Genomic DNA, 22,500 nt, shown 5'->3' with positions numbered 1-22,500 from the left:
TATTCCAGGTGTGGTCACATTGTTCTCTTGATAAAGGCACAATTTTTTTTAAATTTTCAGCTTATTTGACAGTTGTGCACCAATTGTTCAGATGCTTAATATATGCTATAATTCATGTTTAACCCTAACCTGCAGGAACACAAAAACTGCGGAGAAATGACAGAGATAGAGGCAAAAGTGAAATATGTCAAACTGGCACGGTCTCTGCGGACATATGGTGTCTCCTTCTTCCTGGTTAAGGTAAGTCTAAAAACATACATTTATATCTGTGCTTTTACCAAAATGCAACATTATAGCCAACTACCACTGCTGCATTTATTCAAGTAAAAACATCATTCACCCCCAGGAAGTGAAAAATCTAGCCTGAGGACTCTTGACTTTTAAAATTAATTTTTAAAACAGGGAACCACTTTTTGGAATTAGTTGAACTGTAGTCGGAGCCTTTTATCTAGCTGTTGACTGGTTGAAGAGGTTGAAGGCACTAGCCAGCAGGTGGGGAAATTGTTTGTATCCACGTGAACTTTCAAAGCTTCCCATCTCACCCAAAAAAAAAGAAATATTGCTAGTCACTGGTTCTATTATACACATGGTAAAAATGCCCTACCCGAAATGAAATGTTGCGCAATATAGTACATTTTTCTAGTAAAAACAAAATGTGGCTAGAAAAATCGCTCAGTAAGATAGATAATGTTTTGTGATGGCAAATTTTTATTTTGGTGTGGCATTAATGCTAGGAACAAAGCTCAATTATATTTATTAATTTAGCTCAGTTTAGAAGTTAAAATCTTGATCCAAAGACCGATCTGAAAACAAATGTTCCGATGCAAAATTTCAGTTGCTGCATGTTAACCGATTCTTGTATGTGTTGATAAAATAATGATTTTGGGGTTATGGTCTTACTGAATTGAAAGCAGCAATTTTCATTATTGGCAATTGTAAAAAACCCTAAACTAAATTGGAAAACTCATATTCAACCTTTTTGAAACATCAAAAAATTCTTTCCAAAACAATTTAATCTCTATAAATGTAGACACATAGAAACAAACAAAAGTATACAAGGGAAGTGGAAACCATGGGGATTTGCATGCCGTACATTTTCCTTGATACATCTCTTACAGCTCTTTCTCCGTCTCACTTATTCAGTAACACTCATATACAAACACACAGCGGCGGCACCTCGTCCGCAGGGAGTTTAGTGTGCTCCTGGACGGAAACCAAATGTTGTCTGTGCAGCCGAGTGTGGCGCTAAGATTATTTCGGAGCGAGTGGGGAAGGAGGTGGAGTGATGAGGGAGACTGAACCATCTCACAGGCAAACCTGGGAGCCTTACTCTCCAAAATAATTGGATGATACCTGCAGATAGGAGCAATATGCGGATTTTCAGTTGTACTACCTGTTGAGCTGCTATGACAAGAGTGACAGATTCACACACACACACACACACACACACACACACACATGCATCATTTATCACTGGGAGGACATCCTGCATCAAGTCATGCAAAAACTTCCCTGTCTGCATCGATAACTTTCTTTCCAGTTGTCACCTTTTCTGGATTCATTGCTTAGCTCTTTGGGAAAATGAGATAATTTCAGGTAATTGCTTGAAAAAAAACTTGTGCTGTTGTTATTGACTCTCTGCCAGACAGTTCCTAGCTTCTCCTCAGTGGCTTTCAGCACCAGAGGATAAGAGCAAAAAAAAAAAATAAAAATAAAAAAGAATCAATTAAACTGGAGCTCACCTTGTCAAGTCACTGGCACTAGCTCGCACATTCCCTGATTCTATTAGCCCACACTATACTCCACCTTTTATTCCTTTTATGTGTAACTCACACAAATCGTTCCCCATCTTGGCCTTGGATCTGTGTCCCCCTTGATCAGTTTGACATCTTATCTGCTCACGTTTGTGGTTTCTGTCATCCTCAGGCATAACCCAGTGGAGCAGAAAAATCTTAAAAATAACCCTGGAAAAATTTCAGCCCCTAGTCCCTATTCCATAACCCCTTGGAGGCCCCCGAGAGTTTACAGGCCTTCCACGACTTTTACACAACTCACCTCTTTGCCCTCACGTCACAGCCCATCACGTTCTGTCCATCTGCTCCCCGGCTGCAGCTCCTGAAGGAACGTTCTGCTCTTGCCATGCAAGGGAAAGGGGAGAGAAGTCCACTGTGTGTCAGTTCAGAGAGCAGCTGAGGTACAGAGAGGTTTAGCGAATACAAGGGGAGGTTGAGAGTTGCTGACAGGCAGATAAAGACATGATTAAGACATCACATTTTAATTACTTTTTTTAGTGGTTAGACAGATGAATACCCATCCTGGCAGATCAGTGTGACAGCAAAATTATAGTTTGATGCTGTGAGGCCTATGAATCTGAATTTTTCTTTCTTGAATTGTTAATGCGTCCCGTTCTCGAAATTCCTTTGATTCCAGTAATACCCTCGGCAGGCAGACGAATATGAAAATGAAAGAAAATGAATGTGGGCAGAAATGAAGGGAATAAAAGTAACATTTAAAATGGTTTGTTTGCGTCATGAGTTAAGTGTCTTTTTGGTTGATCATCAGTTTTAATTTATTCATTCTACCTTTATTTATACAAATATGGTCTAATGAGAGTTGGAGGGTTTTGTTTTTTTTAAACAAATGTCATGTATGTACTAGGCAAAGAAAGCAGAAAGATACTGCATGTTGCAAATAGATGTCAAATAGATATAAGAACATACAATGGGTCATTTTAGATAAGACCCACCATCTTGTTGTTTGGCAAGCAATCATTAAGACTAATGATGACCTGTGACTTTCAGTCACCTTTTTTTGACGGTGAATAATAAGCCACAGAAGTTATAGTCAGTGATTATTTCATCTTAGAATAGTTGCAAAATGTTGTAACTGTTAGTGATCCCTTATTGTCTAAAGCTTTCAGTTAGAGAAGGAAAGTCTGAGATTACAAAGCACTTTTTGTTGGGATTGATTTTGTGCTTAATGTCAGTGTGTTCGTCAGGTGTGGAAATTTTACGAGGCTGAAATAAAGAGTGTGTGTGTGTGTGTGTGTGTGTGTGTGTGTGTGTGTGTGTGTGTGTGTGTGTGTGTGTATTTGTCTTTTGCAGGAAAAGATGAAGAGTAAGAACAAGCTGGTGCCACGGCTCCTGGGGATCACCAAAGAGTCAGTGATGAGAGTGGACGAGAAGACCAAAGATGTGGTTCAGGAGTGGCCACTTACCACTGTGAAGAGGTGGGCAGCGTCGCCCAAGAGCTTCACCCTGGTAAGGCACACATACTGTACGTTCACAGCAAAGATTTAATGAGAAAGCCTGCGACAGCTGGCTGGACACTGATAGCACCAGTTTAGAATATTTTTTTTCACAAGAATTCCCAATTCCTGCAGCGGCCATAAAACAGTCAGCCTACTGCTCAGCCTGCCTGTCCTTTCATTCCCTCGTGCACTTCAGTTAATGAACAGACTCTTTTGTCTTCCCTATCAAAATTCCACCGTTGTATCAGCACCCAGTCAATCAGCAAAAATGAGCCCATATGAAGGGCGCAGACCTCTCCGTGTCTCAATTTTCTTCTAGTTACACATCTATATAACTGGAAAGTAATGCTGAAAAAATCATCTCCATTTCTGAGATAGTTCTTGGATTCATCTGACGGTCTGTATTTTGCAGCAGTTTGACGTCCCCCCAATACAATGTGTAGTATTCATCTGAAACTACCTGTCTGCATGGATTTACATGAATCCACATAGTAAATCCTCAGCCTGTACAAAGTACATGCACTACAGTGGTTACTCTCCTTACAATCCAGTATGAAATGCATGTTTAAGATGGGACTGTGTGTGTGTGTGTGTGTGTGTGTGTGTGTGTGTGTGTGTGTGTGTGTGTGTGTGTGTGTGTGTGTGTGTGTGTGTGTGTGTGTGTGTGTGTGTGTGTGTGTGTGTGTGTGTGTGTGTGTGTGTGTGTGTGTGTTTAGGACTTTGGGGAGTACCAGGAGAGCTACTACTCAGTGCAGACCACTGAAGGGGAGCAGATCTCCCAGCTCATTGCCGGTTACATCGACATCATCCTCAAAAAGGTGAGACATGCATCTCTGGAGACACAGATGAACTGCATTGAATCGGTATCCTCCTGTGGCAGATAAAATCTCAGATCTGTTGATGTTTGATGTACTCAGGCCACGGGTCGGACAGATGCAGTTAAATAAGAAGAACAGGACAGCTGGGCTTCTATAGCCCAGGTACCGTAAACTGTAAGAACTCATCATGCAGTTTAGAGCAAACAGCTGACCCTTTATCATAAACTCAATTATTAATTCACTGTAACCTTCAGAAGCATTAGAACTTGTTTAATCATGAGTTCAAGTGGGTTGAATTAGTGAAAAAAAACCTATTAGCGTTCAGTACTTGACTGCGTGCATCATATTTGAGTCTCACTTCTGTACGTCCTATGTTAAGAAGGTTGATGAAAATTTTTTTATTCCCAGACCTTAAAAAAATACCAAAAAAACATAACTGCACCCTTGGAATTGGGACGGGCGTGCCAAAGCGCAATACAACTTGAACAAAAGTGAAATCCCACAGACCGTCTTGCTCACCGCTGGTTTAGTTCACATTGATGTCAAATGATGTTTCAGTCTTATCAGCCTTCATCTGGTATTTCCTTAGTCTAAAAATAGGACCAAAATCGATTAAAATCACTCTCGACTCCTTTTGAAACCAACATTTGTCTTTGTATTTCTCTCTCCTGCAGAAGCAAAGCAAGGACCGTTTTGGATTAGAAGGTGATGAAGAGTCAACCATGCTCGAGGAATCAGTATCCCCCAAAAAGTATGTAAACCAGTGTAACTACTAAAAGCGTTGTTAGCCTTACAGCCATGCCAGCAGCAGGGTTTCTTGTCACTGTGGCAGACATTTGTCCTCATTCCATTGACAACTTGTATAAAAACGTTGTAGAGAAAATAAACGTAGGTATGCGAGTATGGAAATATAGCCACTGGACATCAAGCTTGTAGTTGTATTAGATCAATCCCTTATGCTCCCTGCAGTGCTTTACTGTGCTATAGTCCAGCCTAAACCGCGGTATGATGATGGTTCTTCTATGAGTACCGTTCCACGGTAGCAGCACACTAAGTTATTAAATATTATTCTAACAAAACCCAATATCAGACTGGGTCCGTTTTCAATTTCCTTCTCACTACTGCCTTCGACCACAGCTCACTCATCCATCTTCCAGGACCTCATTTCATCACATGAGCACTTCCTTAGCTGGACTTTATCCTGAGAGATAATCACTGTGTGAGTAAATTTTGCTGCACTGGACAAGCGAAGGCTCTATCAGAACATTTCCTGTGTATTAGCTCATTTATCCAAAGTGGACTCTCAGTGTGTAACTGAAGCCCTTTTTCCTGTCTAACCTCAATTGATATTGCTTTCTTGCCTTCAGCTGAGACTGTTTTTTTTTTCTTTTCTGCAGTTTCATTTTTTTTTTTCCCCCTTTTGCTTTTATCTGGGTTTGCGCGCAGGGCTGAAGGCAAAAGTCTTTAATACTGCAAACACATAGCAAGCCAAACTCTGGAATGTCTTATCTGAGGAAAAACAAAGCAAAGCTTTGTCTTCCAGAAGTACACAGTGGGAGGACTCAGCAGAGTCGGTCTGCTTTTTGTGTTAATAGCCCACTGTCACAAATGCACACATCAACACTTCCCAGTGTTAAATCTGTCCCGTAAACACAGTCACACACACAGCCAACAACCAGAAACATGCTCTTTTTGTCTTTTTCTTTCTTTATCTTCATTATGTTCTTGTCTTAAATATACTGTATATAACTACAATACAGCTGTTGCACAGATTTTTGGATTCTGCTCTGTTAGTAAGCCATTCGGCTGATGTGTTTTGTGTACGCGTATGTACGTCATGTTCATGTATGTATGTATGTTGAAGTGGGCACTTTGTCTCCTTCTAAATTTTTTGTTAGAACTATTGTTTATTACAGATGTAGTCACCATCCCTAAACATTCATAGATGCGGTATTAACGCTATGCCTGTTGGCGTACCTGCAGGTCCACCATCCTTCAGCAGCAGTTTAACCGCGTGGGCCGGGTAGAGCATGGCTCAGTTGCGCTGCCGGGGGTGATCCGCTCTGGCTCCATTGGCACAGAGTCGCTCAGCATGGGCACCATGCCGTCTGCCCAACAGCAGATCACAATGGGTCAGATGCACCGTGGGCACATGCCACCACTGGTAAGACCAGTACAGTAGAAAGGCTCTCAGTATGACGTCTTTTTCTTTCATTGGTGAAGTCCTGTTAAAGTTGTTATGTATTTTTATGTGTTATCAGAGGACGGACGTTTCGTAATCCTCCACTATGTCACATTTTTTTCCTCTCTTGTGGCCGGCTCCTACAAATGCAAACAAATGGCTTCATGGGGAGGGGTGCTCAGTTTCTCTAAAAACCATTCCAATCTACATTCTGTAAGACACACGATCTGTTTATTTTCCTTTTGTGTGTAGAGCTCGGCGCAGCAGGCTCTGATGGGAACCATCAACACCAGTATGCAAGCTGTGCAGAAAGCCCAGATTGACCTGGGAGAGGTTGATAACCTGCCACCGTTGGGACAGGACATGGTACGTTATACGTCGCGTGTTTACTTAATATAAAACCGTCGCACGCTCGTACTGTATGCACTTGTTATGGTAACATATCTTAAATTCATGCATCCATTCATGATAACGGTCGTGAAAAAATAAACTCATAGCCATGTTTTAACTGCATCCGTGATAACTTGTGATGTGGTCTCCTTCTGTGTGTGTACCTAGGCATCCAAGGTGTGGATCCAGAACAAGATGGATGAATCAAAACATGAGATCCACTCCCAGGTTGACGCCATCACCGCGGGAACAGCCTCTGTGGTCAACCTCACGGCTGGTCAGTGGCACTGGCAGGGCTCAGCAGGATGTATTCTTCTTTGGGGCATGAATCAGCAATAGTTGAGCAAGGCTGCAATGTACATCGCTGCACGTTGGCATTCACTGGAAATTGATGAAAGTATTTTAGGAATCCCAACTGAAGCCAGTGAAAGTGTGAAAACTTGTGCCCACAGTTTTACGAGTGAATTTTAGGGGTGCTATTTTGTGCAGAGTTAAAATTATCTGGCCAATTAGTGACTTTAAAGCTGAACTTCTCCATGAGTCTGGTGCTCATTAACATCACCTCCATAAAGTCTAATAGTTTCCTCATATCCTGCTGTGTTTCAGTTAATATGGGCTGGCGAAGGTGTCTATTTACTCTGTGCCATTTTGAACTAGCCCAAATTAACATCAGCAGGCTAGTTGCTAATTCCTGCTTATTCCCCTGTGCATTAATGGGCCTACTGTAAGTGTTTATGCAAAGTCTCCAATCTTGGTTAAAGGTAAATCTTTGATTCATGGTTGAATGGTTAGTTCCGTTAAAGGAGTCACTGGAGAGCAGTTGCATTTTTCTTTGTTTGGGTTTGGATTAACTTTGTTTAGTCACTTCTCTAAGACTCTGTTTCTCTGATGGCCTCTCGTATTCTGTCCTTTCTCCCCATACTCAGGCGATCCCACTGACACGGACTACACGGCAGTGGGCTGCGCCATCACCACCATCTCTTCCAACCTGACTGAAATGTCAAAGGGTGTGAAGCTGCTGGCTGCACTGATGGAGGATGACGTGGGAGGCGGTAACGACCTGATGAAGGCCGCCAGGACGCTAGCAGGGGCCGTGTCTGACCTGCTGAAGGCCGTGGAGCCAGCCTCTGGAGAAGTGAGCACAGGAAACTCAAACCCTGAGATAATGATACCAAGCCTCATCAAAACATGTCAAATTCAACTCCTTGTTGAATTTTCAGTCTTCCTTTATACGGATCATTTTAGTATTATATCTATTTGTATGGCAATATTGTCAGTTTCTTCTCATTTTGCTCCTGAAAATGGCAATTCAGAATGTTCTTTCCTTCCTTTCCCTCTGTCTGTGTACTGTATATCTGACCATATCTTGAAGTCCAACATGACAAATAAAGTATGAATGACATAATGTTAGTTATGTTAGTGTAGAATCTGAAATCTGGAAAAAAAAAAAAAAAAAAAATTTGCAGCTCCAGCCGGACTCTGGATTTCAGTCAGTGCAGCAAGCAAGACTTTTCACCTTTTGTGTTAGTTGAAATGCTAGATCGTGTGTATACTTGGTCGTCTATGCAGTGTGCTGTTCCATCCAAACTGACAGCCTAAGAAGTGAATTAAATTTGCCACACGGCAGCTCTACCCTGAGCCAATGTATTGTTTCTTAATAATGCAACATCTCTCCTGGTCCTCCAAATTACACCTAATTATATCAACGTCCTCTGCTGCTGGCCGGCTTCAGCTAACTGAAATGTTCTGGTCAGTCAGAATAAGGACCTCAGGCTGAGCTGACTGGCAGACTTGTTCTGGCTTTAGGGAAACAGAGCTAAGTTACTGCCATATCTCAAGATACAGGATGATGCCATTTCCAACCAGGTGTCTAAATGCAGTTTCACATTCTGATGGTCTTGTGTGTGTGTGTGTGTGTGTGCAGCCCAGACAGACTGTGCTGACAGCAGCGGGCAGCATCGGCCAGGCCAGTGGAGACCTCCTGCGCCATATTGGAGAGAGCGAGACAGACGAGAGGTTCCAGGTAACGCTGCACCATTTATCAGTCTCACTGCATTCAGAGAAAACTTGATGCTCAGGAACATCCACTCCGCTAATCAAAAACACATTGCAACAAGGGGGAATATGGAGGGAACTTTTTTCATATGTTAAGTAGATGTTTTTGTTTGAATTGAATGCTATTGTAGCTGTTAAGCTTGTGTTTTTCTCGTAACGCATACTTGGTATGCATCGTGATGGTTACTGTGACACAGTGTTAGTCAAGGTTATCAACACAACTTTTCTTCTGCCTGCCTGTCACCGCACAGTGCAGTGTGTATTTTACAGTAATTCAGCGATGATAAGTTGCACAGATGTGCAGTGGGTGAATGTGTTTTTAATAAGATTAGACTATTTATGCTGCCCTTTCATTAGATTTATATTGTAAATTATATGTGTATGGTATACAAATTTATATTGTAATAATTAATAGTTAATTTTAAATGTATCTCTACTTTCCAAATGCCAATGCCACGGTATTTTTTGAGAATCCACTGAAAATGTTAAAGGACAGACCTTGCAGGTGTTCAGTTGCTAATGACTGATCATGTTTTCTCCCGTCTTTGCCACCTGTTGTGCAGGATGTCCTGATGAATCTGGCCAAAGCAGTGGCCAACGCTGCAGCGATGTTGGTGCTAAAGGCCAAGAACGTGGCCCAGGTTGCAGAGGACACAGTGCTTCAGAACCGGGTCATTGCCGCCGCCACCCAGTGTGCCCTGTCCACCTCCCAGCTGGTGGCATGTGCCAAGGTACAGCAGTGCGGCTGCAGGACATTTAAATGACATGAATAAACCTGCCCAAAAAACACAAAGCGTGAAATGTGAGACTTAATGTGCTAAATGGCTAACATCATTTAAGTATTTGTATACTATTCTCAATTCCCAAAAAGTTCACTGGATATTGTGGATATTATGCAAATACTTGGAAATGATGCACAAGTGGTGTAATGTTTTTCCATTTACTATGTCAGATCTGTCTCTGATTTGAATATTACACTTGCAGTGGTGTAAGGACATCACTTTGGAAGTTATTGATAAAGCTACTTGGTTGAGTGCGTGACAATAATTTCCCCATTGCTGTTTCATCATTTTTCAAAAATAGACTGTGCAGTGAGGTTTGGTAAATAGAGATTTATATCCTCAAATATTTGAATAACCTACAAGTTTTCTGCAGCTAAAAAAAACATTTTGGAGAATGAAAATATCAGGACACACCAAGGCACTGTTGAATACCCTGCGCCCTCATCATATTTGTGCACCCTTAATTGTACAACCCACGTGCCTCTAATTAGTTTAAATGCTCTCCTGGCTCCCAGTCTGAACATTTGCATTTACTAAACTAATCCTCACCTCTCTGCACGGCAGTGTGATGAGAACCATCTGCTGAATCCCTCTCGAATCTTCTTTCTTTCTCTCATCTTTCTGTTTCCACTACTCTCTGTGAAATGGGATTTGTGATTTAATGATGAAAAGACTGTTATAGCGGTGTGTTTATACCCAAGTGAATTCTGTTTACAGTGTATTTCCTGGTTCTAGATTACTTGGGGCATAATTTATTTCTTTTGAATTTCACTTCCCACCCATTGTGTTTTTTGTTTCTTTATCACACTGGAGATAAGTCTCTCTCCTCTCCATATTGTTGTAGGTGGTGAGCCCCACCATCAGTTCCCCAGTTTGCCAGGAGCAGTTAATCGAAGCGGGAAAGCTGGTGGATCGCTCAGTGGAAAGCTGCGTCCAGGCCTGCCTCTCAGCCACAGAGGATGGCGAGCTCCTTAAACAGGTCAGCCTCGTTACTGTCTAAACCAACAGTGCACTTAACTCTATTTTTCATGAATGATTTTTTTTTTTTTTCTTTTGGTTTCAGAAAATAAGTGGAATCACAAGTTTGACCCAGTAAACACTAATTAGGAACAAATAAGTTTACTGGTTTCTCTCCTAGTATACTGATTCTCAGACTTTGTTCATTTAAACCACAGCGTCAGTTTGTCTACTAACACCCAGCTTAAAAAGCAATGAAGATAATGAGTCCAGTGTTTCTCTCCCCAGTCGGGTGGAATAAGAAGTAGGGAATAATGCAGCTTAAGAAGCACAGCACTAATGTTGATGATGTGCATCTCATGTACTGAAGGTGAGCGCAGCAGCCAGCGTGGTGAGTCAGGCTCTGGGAGATCTCCTGCAACATGTCCGTCAGTACACCTCAAGGGGAGAGCCTATTGGGCGCTACGACCAGGCCACAGACACCATTATGACGGTCACTGAGAGCATCTTCAGCTCAATGGGAGACGCAGGTGAGTCCAGAGGAGGACGTTGCTTGGAGAAGAAAAGCTGATGGAGAAACTGCACATCCAGCCACTGTGGAGACTTGTGCAATATACTAAGTGCTATTAAGTACAGAAAAAAAAGTCTGAAATATGCTGAACGTAATGCACTTTTGTTTTTATTAAGTAATTATGTACGGTACTTAGGTTAAGGAATAGGTTAATTAATTGACATTTAAGTGAGAACTACTTTTGATTTGAAAAGCACTCTTGGTTTAAGCAGTCATTAGCAGGAAAGCAGAGCATGCAGCCAGCTACTTCCACTGAGGTTTTACTTTTCATTAGCCACGCTAGCAGTGTGGGTCTAGGGATGGCAAGGTCAGGCAGTCTGTCAGTCCACCACTTTGTTCCAGCTGAAAGATCTCAGTAACCACTGGATGGATTTCCGTGAAACTTTGTACAGGTATTCATGGTCTCCAGAGGATTAACCGTGCTGACTTTGGTGATCCCATGAATTTTCCTGTAGCACCATACCCGGGATCGGAGGTTGACATTTTTGGTTTTACAGTGACATGTCTCAACAAGTGTTAGATGGATTGGTCATGAAATTTGGTTAATTCAATCATTAAATCATGCCTTCGTGTTCCTCTTGGGGTTAATTGTAATAACTTTGTAAAAAAAAAAACCTTGCCCAGTAATTTGGTTTATGTCAAAATACCCGTAAAACTAATGACATACCCATCAGCTCGGGCTGTTGGTTTAGTGCTAATTGGCAAATGTTAGCAGGCTAAAAAGCTGAACTGAGATGATTAATACGGTAAATGTTATATCTGCCTATCATCAGCAAGCAAGCATTTTAGCAATCTGGCCTCAGCATTTAGCTCAAAACCACACTGTGGTCTAAGGTACAGCCTCACAGTCCTATTAATGTGGCTGTAGTCTTTTACTCTTGTTCATAGTACAGTTGCTGTCTGCAAATAAGAATTGAATCCTGTAATAGAATTATTGATAATCTGGGTACAGAAATAAAAGCCAAGAAACTGAACAATAAACACAAGGTAGCCAGTGGTTTGTAAGCACAGGTCAGTGACTTTTTGCCTGATATACTGAGACCTACCTGACCATACTGTCGGTAGGTAGGTACAGTAAGTAACTTTTTTTTTTTTTTTTTTTTTGAAACTGAATGCCGGCCATCAGTGTCTCAAAACTCATTACAACCCATCATGGAGATTTTACTTAAATAATGCACAGTCTTGGCTCTCGTCATGATGTGAAACCTAATCTGAAATTTGGCCAGATTTGACCTGCCTCAGCCAAATGCCATAGATGATGAAGAAGATATCTCATCGTACCATTCAAACTGACTTGGCACAGCTCAGAAGTTTCTGTTTGTGAGGGCTTACTGTGTATCTGTGCGTGCCTCATCCCATCTTCTCCTTAGAGAGACTGGCATGACGGTGGGTTTGAATGGACTGCTGTCAGCCACGCAGGAGCAGCGGAGAAAAGCTGACGGTGGTGTTAACAAGTCTGACAGCAGAGAGAGACAGATCGAAAGAGATGCACAGAGAACATCCCAGCGGTCAGCTGGGATGGATTGACTGGCTTGATAGACAAGAAGAGTTGCTGTTTGCTCTGCTGAGGCCTGAACAAATGCAGCCAGAAAGAGAATACTGCCTTTGAACTGGTGTCAGATATGTCAAGCTAATGTCACACCTGACATTCAGATAAAAAAAAAAGAAATGTGACGAGGGAAAAAAGGAGTCAGTCCTTCTGCAGTGGAGTGCTGGCAGCTGATGCATTCACATGAATTATAGAGGCTTACTGCCAAATAGCTTTTGTTGTGTGTCAAGGTTTGCGTTGACAGAGAGAATACAAACACCACTCCCTTTCTTATCCTTCCTGTCCTTCCTCATTAGTCTGATTCTAAGAATATTTTCAGAGGGAGTCAGCAGCAGTCAGGTTGAAATAATTAGATCCAATTCCGTCTTCACAAGTCATCTTCAGGTGTTATAAAATTATGCTCATCTGATCAGGAATGCAGCTGTGAGAAATTCAACCACGCTGAGCTCCGTGAAGGATGTTTGTTACCTATGCATCTAGTTTTCTCCCACCAGGTGATTTTTTTTTTTTTTTTTTTTTTTATGATGCTGGCATTCAAACCCAACTTCAGTCACAATACGAGTCAACTGACTATCAGACAGTTTAATAAGTAAACTTTCTCTTTTGGATACAAAATAAAATGGTACCAAGTAAAAAACGAGTGCAGTCTTGTTGAAATATTTTTGTGCTCTACATAGGTTTGCCAGCATTGCATTACTTGCATCATTATTCCCAACTTTCACACAAGTCATTAAGCATAGTTTTCTTCTTCTTTCTTCTTTTTTGGTTTAAATTGTTCCCATTAGAAGAAAAAGAGAGTTTATGGTGTTAAAACACTCAACCTCTCATTAGAATAATTCAGTCACCGACAATTTTCTTGTCTCTTTCTCTTTCGCCTCACATCTTCTTTACCTCTCTCCTCTCTCATCCAATGTCTCTCCTCTCAGGAGAGATGGTCCGTCAGGCTCGGGTCTTGGCTCAGGCCACCTCGGACCTGGTGAACGCCATGAGGTCTGATGCTGAGGCCGAGGTGGATGTTGACAATTCCAAGAAGTTACTGGCAGCTGCTAAACTGCTCGCTGACGCCACTGCGAGGATGGTAGAGGCAGCAAAGGTAAGCAGCGTGTGAGACATTAAACATATAACAGTTATTGTGTTTGTTTTCTTGTAATTTTACATTTATATCTCAGCTTTTGTCAACAAAAAGCAGTTCAGATGACTGAACTGAGCAGCTGCTGTAAAACAAGCTTTAGTCCATGCATAATTTATATACTGTATTTTTGGTTTTGTTTTGGATTTAATTACAGTATTGGTATTTCTTAAAACCAGATAAAGATTTGCAGGGTGTGCTTCCTTAGTACATACAAAGTCCCCTTTTTGATGACAGCAGGGGGAAAGAAGCCAGCAGACACCCCAGGAGTGGTGTGTGATTTGTGTGTATGTGTTCGCAAAAAAGAAGAAAAAGACCAAATAAAACAGTTTGTGGAGGGAGTCTGTTGGTGAGGTATTACATTTAGAGATTTTGGTCGTGAATTAGAAAATGTGTTCTCATCGCAATAACAACGTTTGGAATTATTCAATTATTTATTCTCCATGTAGCAGCTGCAGAATTAGTCTGTAATAACCCTTTCAAACCAAAACAAGAACCTGGAATAAGATGCACTTCTTGTTGGTGTGAATAGGTCAGCACATGCTAGGATTTTGCAACCCTGCTCCACACCTGAAGCCGCTTGGTTTTAGTTTTGTTTGTATAATTGTCATAGAATTACTACTAGAATTGGTACAATCCTCTACGAGATACTGAAGGCTTGGAGCTCTCTGAGCCCTCCTTTGTTAAGATAACTAAGTAAAAGCAATGCTATCCAGTTTAGTACACTGGTTAATCCAAGGTCTGCTCTGATCTTTCAGATTAATAGTAATGTGTTTGGAGGTGCTCAGATAGGAATTACCATGTGAAGACATCTGAGTACAAAATGAATAGTCAAATAAGTCCAAAATTCAAATGTACTGTTGAACTTTGAAGGATTATGACCCATACAGTTTCTAGATCAACCATCCATTTCTTCTTACATCTCAGCTTTTAAGCATAACGTGATTAAGAGTAAGAGGACTTCAAACTCTTTCTTCCCAGACTGCTGAAGGGCAGGCTTAGCTTTGCCACTCATCATCCCTTTTTCCTCTCCCCAAACTATTTATCTGCTATCTGTCTACATCAGTTTCATTATCTGTCGACAGAATCTCACACTGATATTCATAAGTGGTATAAATGAATGACGCCCTCCAGCTGGTTAGCCGAGTCTGATGCCAGACTTATCACCGTCACAGCTGTATATTTATCTGTGTCAGTGGAGGCTGAGACCTCAGCCAGCCGTTGCCTTGGTAACTGATTAATTGAACTTGTGCGGTTTAGTTTTTGGACAGTACGCCTTACAGCTACATGCGTATTTTTTAAAGCCCGTAGTCAAGCAATGATTTACCTCAGTGAGACACTTATTGTACATGTTTTATATCACTGTAAAACAGACCTTGGCTTTTGAAGGCTAGTTCCTGTGAGGAATTCTCACCTGTGATATCTTGTTACACCCTCTGGAAATCAGCTCTTTTTAATAATTATGCAAATTGGCTGTCCTGTTTAAATGGTTTCAGCAGGTACCGACAGGCAGATGACTTTTTTTCCTGTCTGTACCTGTGCCTTGTTAATAGTGATATCTCTGTTTGTGTGACTTCCGCCCATAGCAGCTGTGGGGGTAAAACATGACCTTAATGACATGAATTTTCAGTAGCACACCCACCCACCTCTTTGTGTAGCTCCGGCTGAGGCTACCAAGTTCCCTCTTAATTAACCTAATGGCAGCGGGCTTAGCTGTCTCTCCACCAGCAGGAGACACGGAGGCACTAAGTGAAATTGGTCTCCACAGAACCCCAGTTAACTTGTGATGCTGGATACATAAACAGGAAGATTAAAAAAAATATGAATATATGAATAAAAAAACATCTCTTGACATTTAGCCGTCAACAAAGCAGTGAGGTGTGAGTGAAGAGGAGCTGCAGCTGAGTTTGAGGGCAGTGATTAAAGTCTGCGTCATTTTCAAAGATCTGTGAACACTCTTTGAATATTCAGTGATTTACTCGTGTGCACTGATGGCAATGGTGTGAGTGTGTCTGTTGCTTGTTTCAGCAGGGGTGTGTGTGACGTGATGAGTGCTAACATGTTACTCAGCCGTTCAGGAATCTGAATGCTTTTCTAAGTAAGAGGTAGTGCAAAGATTGTAGAAAGCCGGGGAAGGTACACCAGCTGTTCGCCCACCCTGCTCACCTAGCGTGGACGGTTCTGATCTTCGTGCTTGCGCGCGTGTGCGTTCTCAGGGTGCGGCAGCATACCCAGAGAATGAGGACCAGCAGCAGAGACTGAGGGAGGCTGCAGAGGGTCTGCGCGTGGCCACCAACGCTGCTGCTCAGAATGCCATTAAGAAGAAACTGATCAACCGACTGGAGGTCAGTGATGCTGTCAAATACCGTTTCTGTTACTTCCACTTTTACACACTTTGAGCCATGTGAAATTGCTTATCCAGTAAGAGGCAATAATCAAATACACAGAAAATATTTCCAAGAAAACATGACATTAACAACAAGACCAATCCTAAATGTCACCATCTCTAAAGTACAATATTTAGGATACGTTATCACCATTTATAACCTACAAATAGAGACATTAGAGACTTGGCAAGATCAGCGAGGATTAGATGTTGATTTTTGCAGCATTTCTTTCTCCATTAAGCGCCAGGGGTTTTAGACAGAGTTAGTTTTGGTGTGTATTTGCCTCAGGGTTATTCAACTCATGGCTCAATACCACTTCAAGCTAATTTATTTAGCTCATTAACAGGGTTTATGTAGGCATATTTTACTTTAGCTGTAGTAATATTAGGTTTTTTTCAATTATCTACTGTAATTTATTAGATTTGTATAAACATGGTGTAAGAACTTAAATTTAATTTGAAAATGTAAGTACAAAGCTAGTTATGCTGTATTTACACTTAAAAGTATTAAAATATACCACTTTTTAATAATTTATTCAAGTGACCTACATTGCAAGAGAAACTTAGCTTGTCATCCTGTGGTTAGAAATTTTCGAAAGGTAAAGAAACGCAAACCCATATAGAAAAATATCAAGACTGTAAATTTAAGTCCCTTATTCCACAAACTCGACAGCAGAATCTCTTAACATCTAGACTCCAAAGCAGCAAATAGTTCTCAGACGCGACCTTAGAAGTATTTGTTGTAACTGGACGCTTAAAAAGAGGCTGATACAGAGACAGACAGAGAGATACTGTTTGACTGTATTTTACATGTGGATGTGTGTTTTTGTGTCTTGATATATTCCTTAAGAATGCTGCTAAGCAAGCTGCGGCTGCAGCCACACAGACCATCGCTGCCGCTCAAAATGCTGCCGCATCCAACAAGAACACTGCTGCTCACCAGCAGCTGGTGCAGAGCTGTAAGGTGAGGATCAATGCTGACTTCAGGGTGCCATTTATTGTTCCCTTTTTTTTTTTTTTGTCTGGTTTATTCTATTTGTCTTCCTTTTAATGAATCATGGAAACTGTTTACACTTTTTTTTTCTTCATACCCTCACTGAGCCCTTTTTTGACTGGTGGTTAATGTCAATGTATTGTGTGCATCCCAAATGCTTGCTTGATGATTTACAGAACAGTATCGTAGCGAAATTTTATACTGACACCTTTTGGTTAACCTGTGAAGACTCCATTTTGACTGTATGTAAGCCAGTGAATGTCCTGTACTTGTTTATGTGTTTTTGTCTGTATAGGCAGTGGCAGACCACATCCCACAGCTTGTCCAGGGAGTTCGTGGCAGTCAGGCAAAACCAGAGGACCTCAGTGCACAGCTAGCCCTCATCATTGCCAGTCAGAACTTCCTACAGGTGCAACACACACCCACTCACACTATGGCCTCACCATTTCTCATGGTCTTTAGCCTGAGGAGGGATTGTTAAAACTTTATGTGCCCCCATAGTCAAACTGAGTAACTTCAATTCTACACCGGGAACTAGGCTGAACAAAGTATAAATAGTGTTTCTGTCGTATGGGGAGTCATTAAAAATAGGCCTGTAACCTCTTTTTGATGAAAGCAGGCAGTAAAAGAAGCACTGGGGTGGTGTATTGTGTGTTTAATGCCTCAGTAGTACTTTTAGAGCTCAACAGATACAAATATTGGTGAAATATCCACCAAATAATTTAACCTTTGTTCCTTGTTGTTGCACAGAGCAATATTTCCTTAATGCTTTAACGGGAAATATGTTTTTATTAAACATTTTTAATTTCCAGGGCAATTTCCATATTTCTTTTCACTCTGCAGCCTGGTAGTAAGATGGTGACCTCGGCCAAGTCATCCGTTCCCACGGTTACGGATCAGGCTGCAGCCATGCAACTGGGTCAGTGTGCCAAGAACCTGGCTACCTGCCTGGCTGAGCTGAGGACGTCTGCGCAGAAGGTAGAGCACAGATACAAAGGGGAACTCACACACGTGGAGATGTATGCACAAAATCGCTGCTTTTCAGACACGTAAACTACATGCAAAAAAAAAACCTGTCACACTTTGTTCCAGAGAGACACAGTACTTCTCAGGATCGTGTGTAATAAGCTTAATGGTTAAAAGCATGGTGTGGGCAAAAATAGAGGCACCTATATATTCCACAGTGTGACAGAGTGCTGTTGAGTAGGGTTCTTGATTTACTGCTTAGTCCACATTAAATGCACTGAAGTGTAAACTGCTGTGTCAGGTGGTTTTAAATTGCACAGTAGACTTATGAATCAAGTTACATCAACTGACTTGTGACAACAGTTGGACGCACTTTCCTCAAGAACAGGATTTGCAGCAAATGTATGTTTTCTGTATAGCAGTTGTTTGAATATATAACTACCAGTAACTGACAACAAAATACATTCCTGTTAAAGGATAACCACCTGCAAGTGCCAAACATAAGCCACAACCTCCGTAACCATGTGAACTGTGGGCATTAGGAAGACCTACTTTATTTTCTAGGCTCATGAAGCTTGCGGCCCCATGGAGATTGACTCTGCCCTCACTGCCATCCAGACCCTGAGAAGTGAGCTGCAAGATGCCAAGCTGGCTGCTGTTAATGCCCAACTGAAACCACTACCTGGAGAATCCGTAAGAGACAATTTAGACCCATTAGGCTCGACTCCAGATTCATTCTTCCAAACTTACATGGAAAATAGCAGCTCTACTGAATTCAATCTAGCTGTACAAAGGATAGCGTCTACTAGCGACTCCTGCCTGAAACAGGGTCTGTTGGTTTCATGGCCTAATGTTTTGATTTATTTACACATATATACACACACACACACATATACATACAGTAAATCATCTGGTTTCTCTTCCATTTTCCCTCTGCGTCAGTTGGAGAAATGTGCTCAGGATCTGGGCAGCACCTCGAAGTCAGTGGGATCCTCCATGGCTCAGCTGCTCACCTGTGCTGCACAAGGAAATGAACACTACACAGGTTGGTTAAGCTGACTTCTGTAAAAATACTTTTACCTCTGCCAAGGAACACAGGTTGTGTAATCGCCTCTATCCCTTTGTCTGTGTGAGATCTTGAAAACCGAGGCGAGACTGGCGATTGCCAGAGGAAGAAATATTTTTGTTTTTGGACTGTATTTCTCAACTCCTTGGTCATAAACACACATCTTTTGCAGTGAACTTACATGATCCCAACATCGACCATATGCACTGATGCCAAGATCCTTGATCTTATATCTCTTTAATGGGCTAAATGTGCAGTCACTACTTTTCTGAGCCTAAGTTCATCTTGCACTAACCAGAATCCTTCACCAGCATTTTTTGCTTTGCAGTACACACTGTACACAAAGCCACTTTCTCTTTTTCAAGTGATTTTAAAATATTTGAAGTGCTTGAGGTCTGACTGAATAATCCAATCCAATTATCCAATATGCATCGAAAGTCAGCTAGTATTGATCTCACATAGTTGTTTTAAATGGATTGCTTTGTATGATGCATTTGAGTAAAGCACGGCAAATACATTGGTTTGAAATCCTTTTTAAAACAAACTAACCTTGCCTATTTCTGGTCTCTTCAGTAGCAAACACGTATTTTCTTTCATTACCTTTATAGTATGCCTGGTTATAAAACAGCACATGGTTCTCCGTAGAGCCCTAAGGAAAAATGCCCCTATCAGCTGGAACATGTTTTACTTTCCTTCAGTAATCCTGTTAACTGCAACATAATATGGCTTCATTCTGTTGGTTTCATCCCATCCAACTGATGTGTTGTAAATGAGATGAAATTTCTCGTGATACTATTGTGTTAGTTGCAACACATCTATCAAGACAGAGGAATTAGTTTTTATACATTAAACAAATCCTCCTTTCAATTAGATGCCAGTCTTTATGATTTGAAACAGAACACATAAGGGTGAACACATAATTGGTTTGAGATACTTTTCATGACTGTAATTGTGGTCTGTCACATCTATATTCTCCCTTACATCTGATCCTGTGTGTAGGAATAGCAGCCAGGGAGACAGCCCAGGCCCTGAAAACACTGGCTCAGGCAGCCCGTGGCGTTGCTGCCTCTACCACTGATCCAAAGGCCGCAGCCGCCATGCTGGACTCGGCTCGCGATGTCATGGAGGGCTCAGCGCTTCTCATTCATGAGGCCAAGCAGGCGCTGGTTTCCCCCGGAGACGCCGAGAGCCAGCAGAGGCTGGCACAGGTGAGCTGGTTCAGGGATGCTCCGGGGGGGTATGGAGTCTAAGCTGCTTGTCTGTTCTTTTTAAAGATACAGTCTGGAAGGCTCAGTCCAACCCTCATCCTTCTGTCAGATTAAAGCCCCTATGCCAACAAGCTAACACCACCAAATGTCACCGCAGAGGCAATTCTGCAAAATTCTGCAGGTTGTCAAAATAAAAATATACTTGCAACTTGTAAGACTGAGACTTTTGTTTACAAGCACTGATTCTCTTGTAATTGGAGTGTGACTCTCCAATTATTCTTATCTCTATCTTCCAACAGCTACTTGTGTTCTTAATTAATTCTAAGAAATGTCTATTTAATTTTTAATTTTTATTATTATATTTTTCCCACTACATTCCAGATTCCAAAAGCTAAACATTCAATTGAAATCACTGAATCCTCTGTGTTTTACATAGAAGTAATGTGACTGTAAACATGGCTAGGAGGCCAAATAGTAGCTTCAATCCTTGCTCTTTATATTTTTCTAAATATTTCTGTATGGACAAAGTCTGAGCTAGATAAACGTCTACATCTGCTTAGTAATACATGAAAGTGAACACCTGTCAAATATAGCAAGGGACTCCAATAATAAACCTGGTGGCATATTTATAGACCCAGTACCTCATTTATTTATGCCTTGTCGTCCTCATTTTTTTCCTCCACAAAATGAATAAATTATATGTTTCCTTGAGAGCAATGTAGAGAAATTAATGAGGGGATCACAAAAAACACACATGCTTTTTCATCGTAATACTACTCAATCATTTAAAATTGGTAGGGATACAAAATTGAGTTAAGAACTTATTAGCTCTTGATTGCATCTCAGTGAACTGCCTCACAAAGGTCCCTTTGATGTCGTTGTGTGCTTGATTTTGGCCTCAGTGACGTGACAGCCCAGTTTGTGATTTATTGCACACCCAAACAGAACACACAGATATATTGTTTGATATTTATACGTATAAAAGAAAAAAACAAAAATTGCAAGATTGTGATATCATTTATTCTGCACGACTGCCTCGACCATTAGCATTTTAAATTCAGATTTTCTAGCTCAGCAGGGTCGCCTCTACATTTCGCCTTGTGTATAGATAGCACCTTCTGACCCAGTCTACTTTGAACCTGCTGTGCTGTGTTCCAGGTGGCCAAGGCCGTGTCTCATTCCCTGAATAACTGCGTCAACTGTCTGCCTGGCCAGAAGGATGTGGACATGGCTCTCAAAAGCATCGGGGAGGCCAGCAAGAAGCTGCTGATTGAAACTGTGAGTTTGGACTCTGGATATTGGATATTAATGATAAATTACAACATCAAGGTTCAAAAACTACACCTTATATTAGTTGTTACTCTGATATGGCGTATGATCATTCTGTTTTTTTTGTCATCTTTCATCATGAACTTCTTCTCTATGTTCTCCGTTCAGATCCCTCCAGCCTCCAAGTCATTTCAGGAGGCCCAGAGTGAATTGAACCAAACAGCTGCAGACCTGAACCAGTCAGCGGGCGAGGTGGTCCACGCCTCCAGAGGCTCCAGCAGCCAGCTGGCAGTGGCCTCTGGAAAGTTCAGTCAAGACTTCGATGAGTTCCTGGATGCTGGTATCGAGATGGCTGGGCACACTCAGGTTTGTCTTGTTGAGTATCATTGTCACATGTTGATGTGGGATTTGATGATGTTATAATGTTATGATTTTGCGGCATTCTAGAAAAAGGATGACCAGGTGCAGGTGATCGGTAACCTGAAGAACATCTCCATGGCTTCTAGCAAGCTGCTGCTGGCTGCTAAGAGTCTTTCTGTAGACCCTGCAGCAGCAAATGCCAAGAACCTGCTAGCTGCTGCTGCAAGGTACCACACGTAGCCACTGTCTATTTATGCTTTTATGCACAAATTTAACTGTGTGATCATTTTGGAGAATTTTGAATTGTATTGCCTTTGTAAAAGGCAATACAATTCAACAGTGCCACAAACTACATTCATTGATATACCCTCATTGATATAAATGGGTTGGACAAAATAATAGAAACAGCTGTCGGTTTAACACAATAGAATTCAACAGCAACACAAACTGCAACCTCCAAAATGATCATACAGTTGAATAAACACCTATCTAAAAACTGTTTAATCAAAAACTGAACCGCCAACTGTCGTAGTATATCTAATATTTTCTCTGAAGTCCAAGGTATTAA

At 41.4% G+C, this 22,500-nt stretch overlaps 1 protein-coding gene across 1 annotated transcript in view; it reads left to right on the top strand.

Annotated features, from left to right (window-relative positions):
* The window catches only part of tln2a (talin 2a), a 91,850-nt gene that overhangs the window by 46,359 nt on the left and 22,991 nt on the right, over positions 1–22,500 (top strand). Inside the window, exons 9-32 of the mRNA XM_040126853.1 lie at positions 1–8; positions 136–240; positions 3,105–3,260; positions 3,967–4,068; positions 4,743–4,819; positions 6,052–6,232; positions 6,503–6,616; positions 6,809–6,917; positions 7,567–7,775; positions 8,565–8,663; positions 9,259–9,426; positions 10,322–10,456; positions 10,805–10,964; positions 13,481–13,647; positions 15,900–16,028; positions 16,920–17,033; positions 17,359–17,472; positions 17,907–18,041; positions 18,594–18,722; positions 18,972–19,074; positions 20,095–20,303; positions 21,462–21,581; positions 21,741–21,938; positions 22,020–22,159. The exon at positions 1–8 is cut by the window's left edge and continues 56 nt beyond it. Of these exons, the coding sequence (XP_039982787.1) occupies positions 1–8; positions 136–240; positions 3,105–3,260; positions 3,967–4,068; positions 4,743–4,819; positions 6,052–6,232; positions 6,503–6,616; positions 6,809–6,917; positions 7,567–7,775; positions 8,565–8,663; positions 9,259–9,426; positions 10,322–10,456; positions 10,805–10,964; positions 13,481–13,647; positions 15,900–16,028; positions 16,920–17,033; positions 17,359–17,472; positions 17,907–18,041; positions 18,594–18,722; positions 18,972–19,074; positions 20,095–20,303; positions 21,462–21,581; positions 21,741–21,938; positions 22,020–22,159 (3,181 nt within the window). The remainder of the gene's footprint in view (positions 9–135; positions 241–3,104; positions 3,261–3,966; positions 4,069–4,742; positions 4,820–6,051; positions 6,233–6,502; positions 6,617–6,808; positions 6,918–7,566; positions 7,776–8,564; positions 8,664–9,258; positions 9,427–10,321; positions 10,457–10,804; positions 10,965–13,480; positions 13,648–15,899; positions 16,029–16,919; positions 17,034–17,358; positions 17,473–17,906; positions 18,042–18,593; positions 18,723–18,971; positions 19,075–20,094; positions 20,304–21,461; positions 21,582–21,740; positions 21,939–22,019; positions 22,160–22,500) is intronic.

Source organism: Xiphias gladius, chromosome 1 (assembly GCF_016859285.1).
Source record: "Xiphias gladius isolate SHS-SW01 ecotype Sanya breed wild chromosome 1, ASM1685928v1, whole genome shotgun sequence".
In the NCBI taxonomy this organism is placed as follows: Eukaryota; Metazoa; Chordata; class Actinopteri; order Istiophoriformes; family Xiphiidae; genus Xiphias; species Xiphias gladius.
The sequence above is the reverse complement of the archived record's forward strand: the minus strand, read 5'-3'. Positions and strand labels throughout refer to the sequence as shown.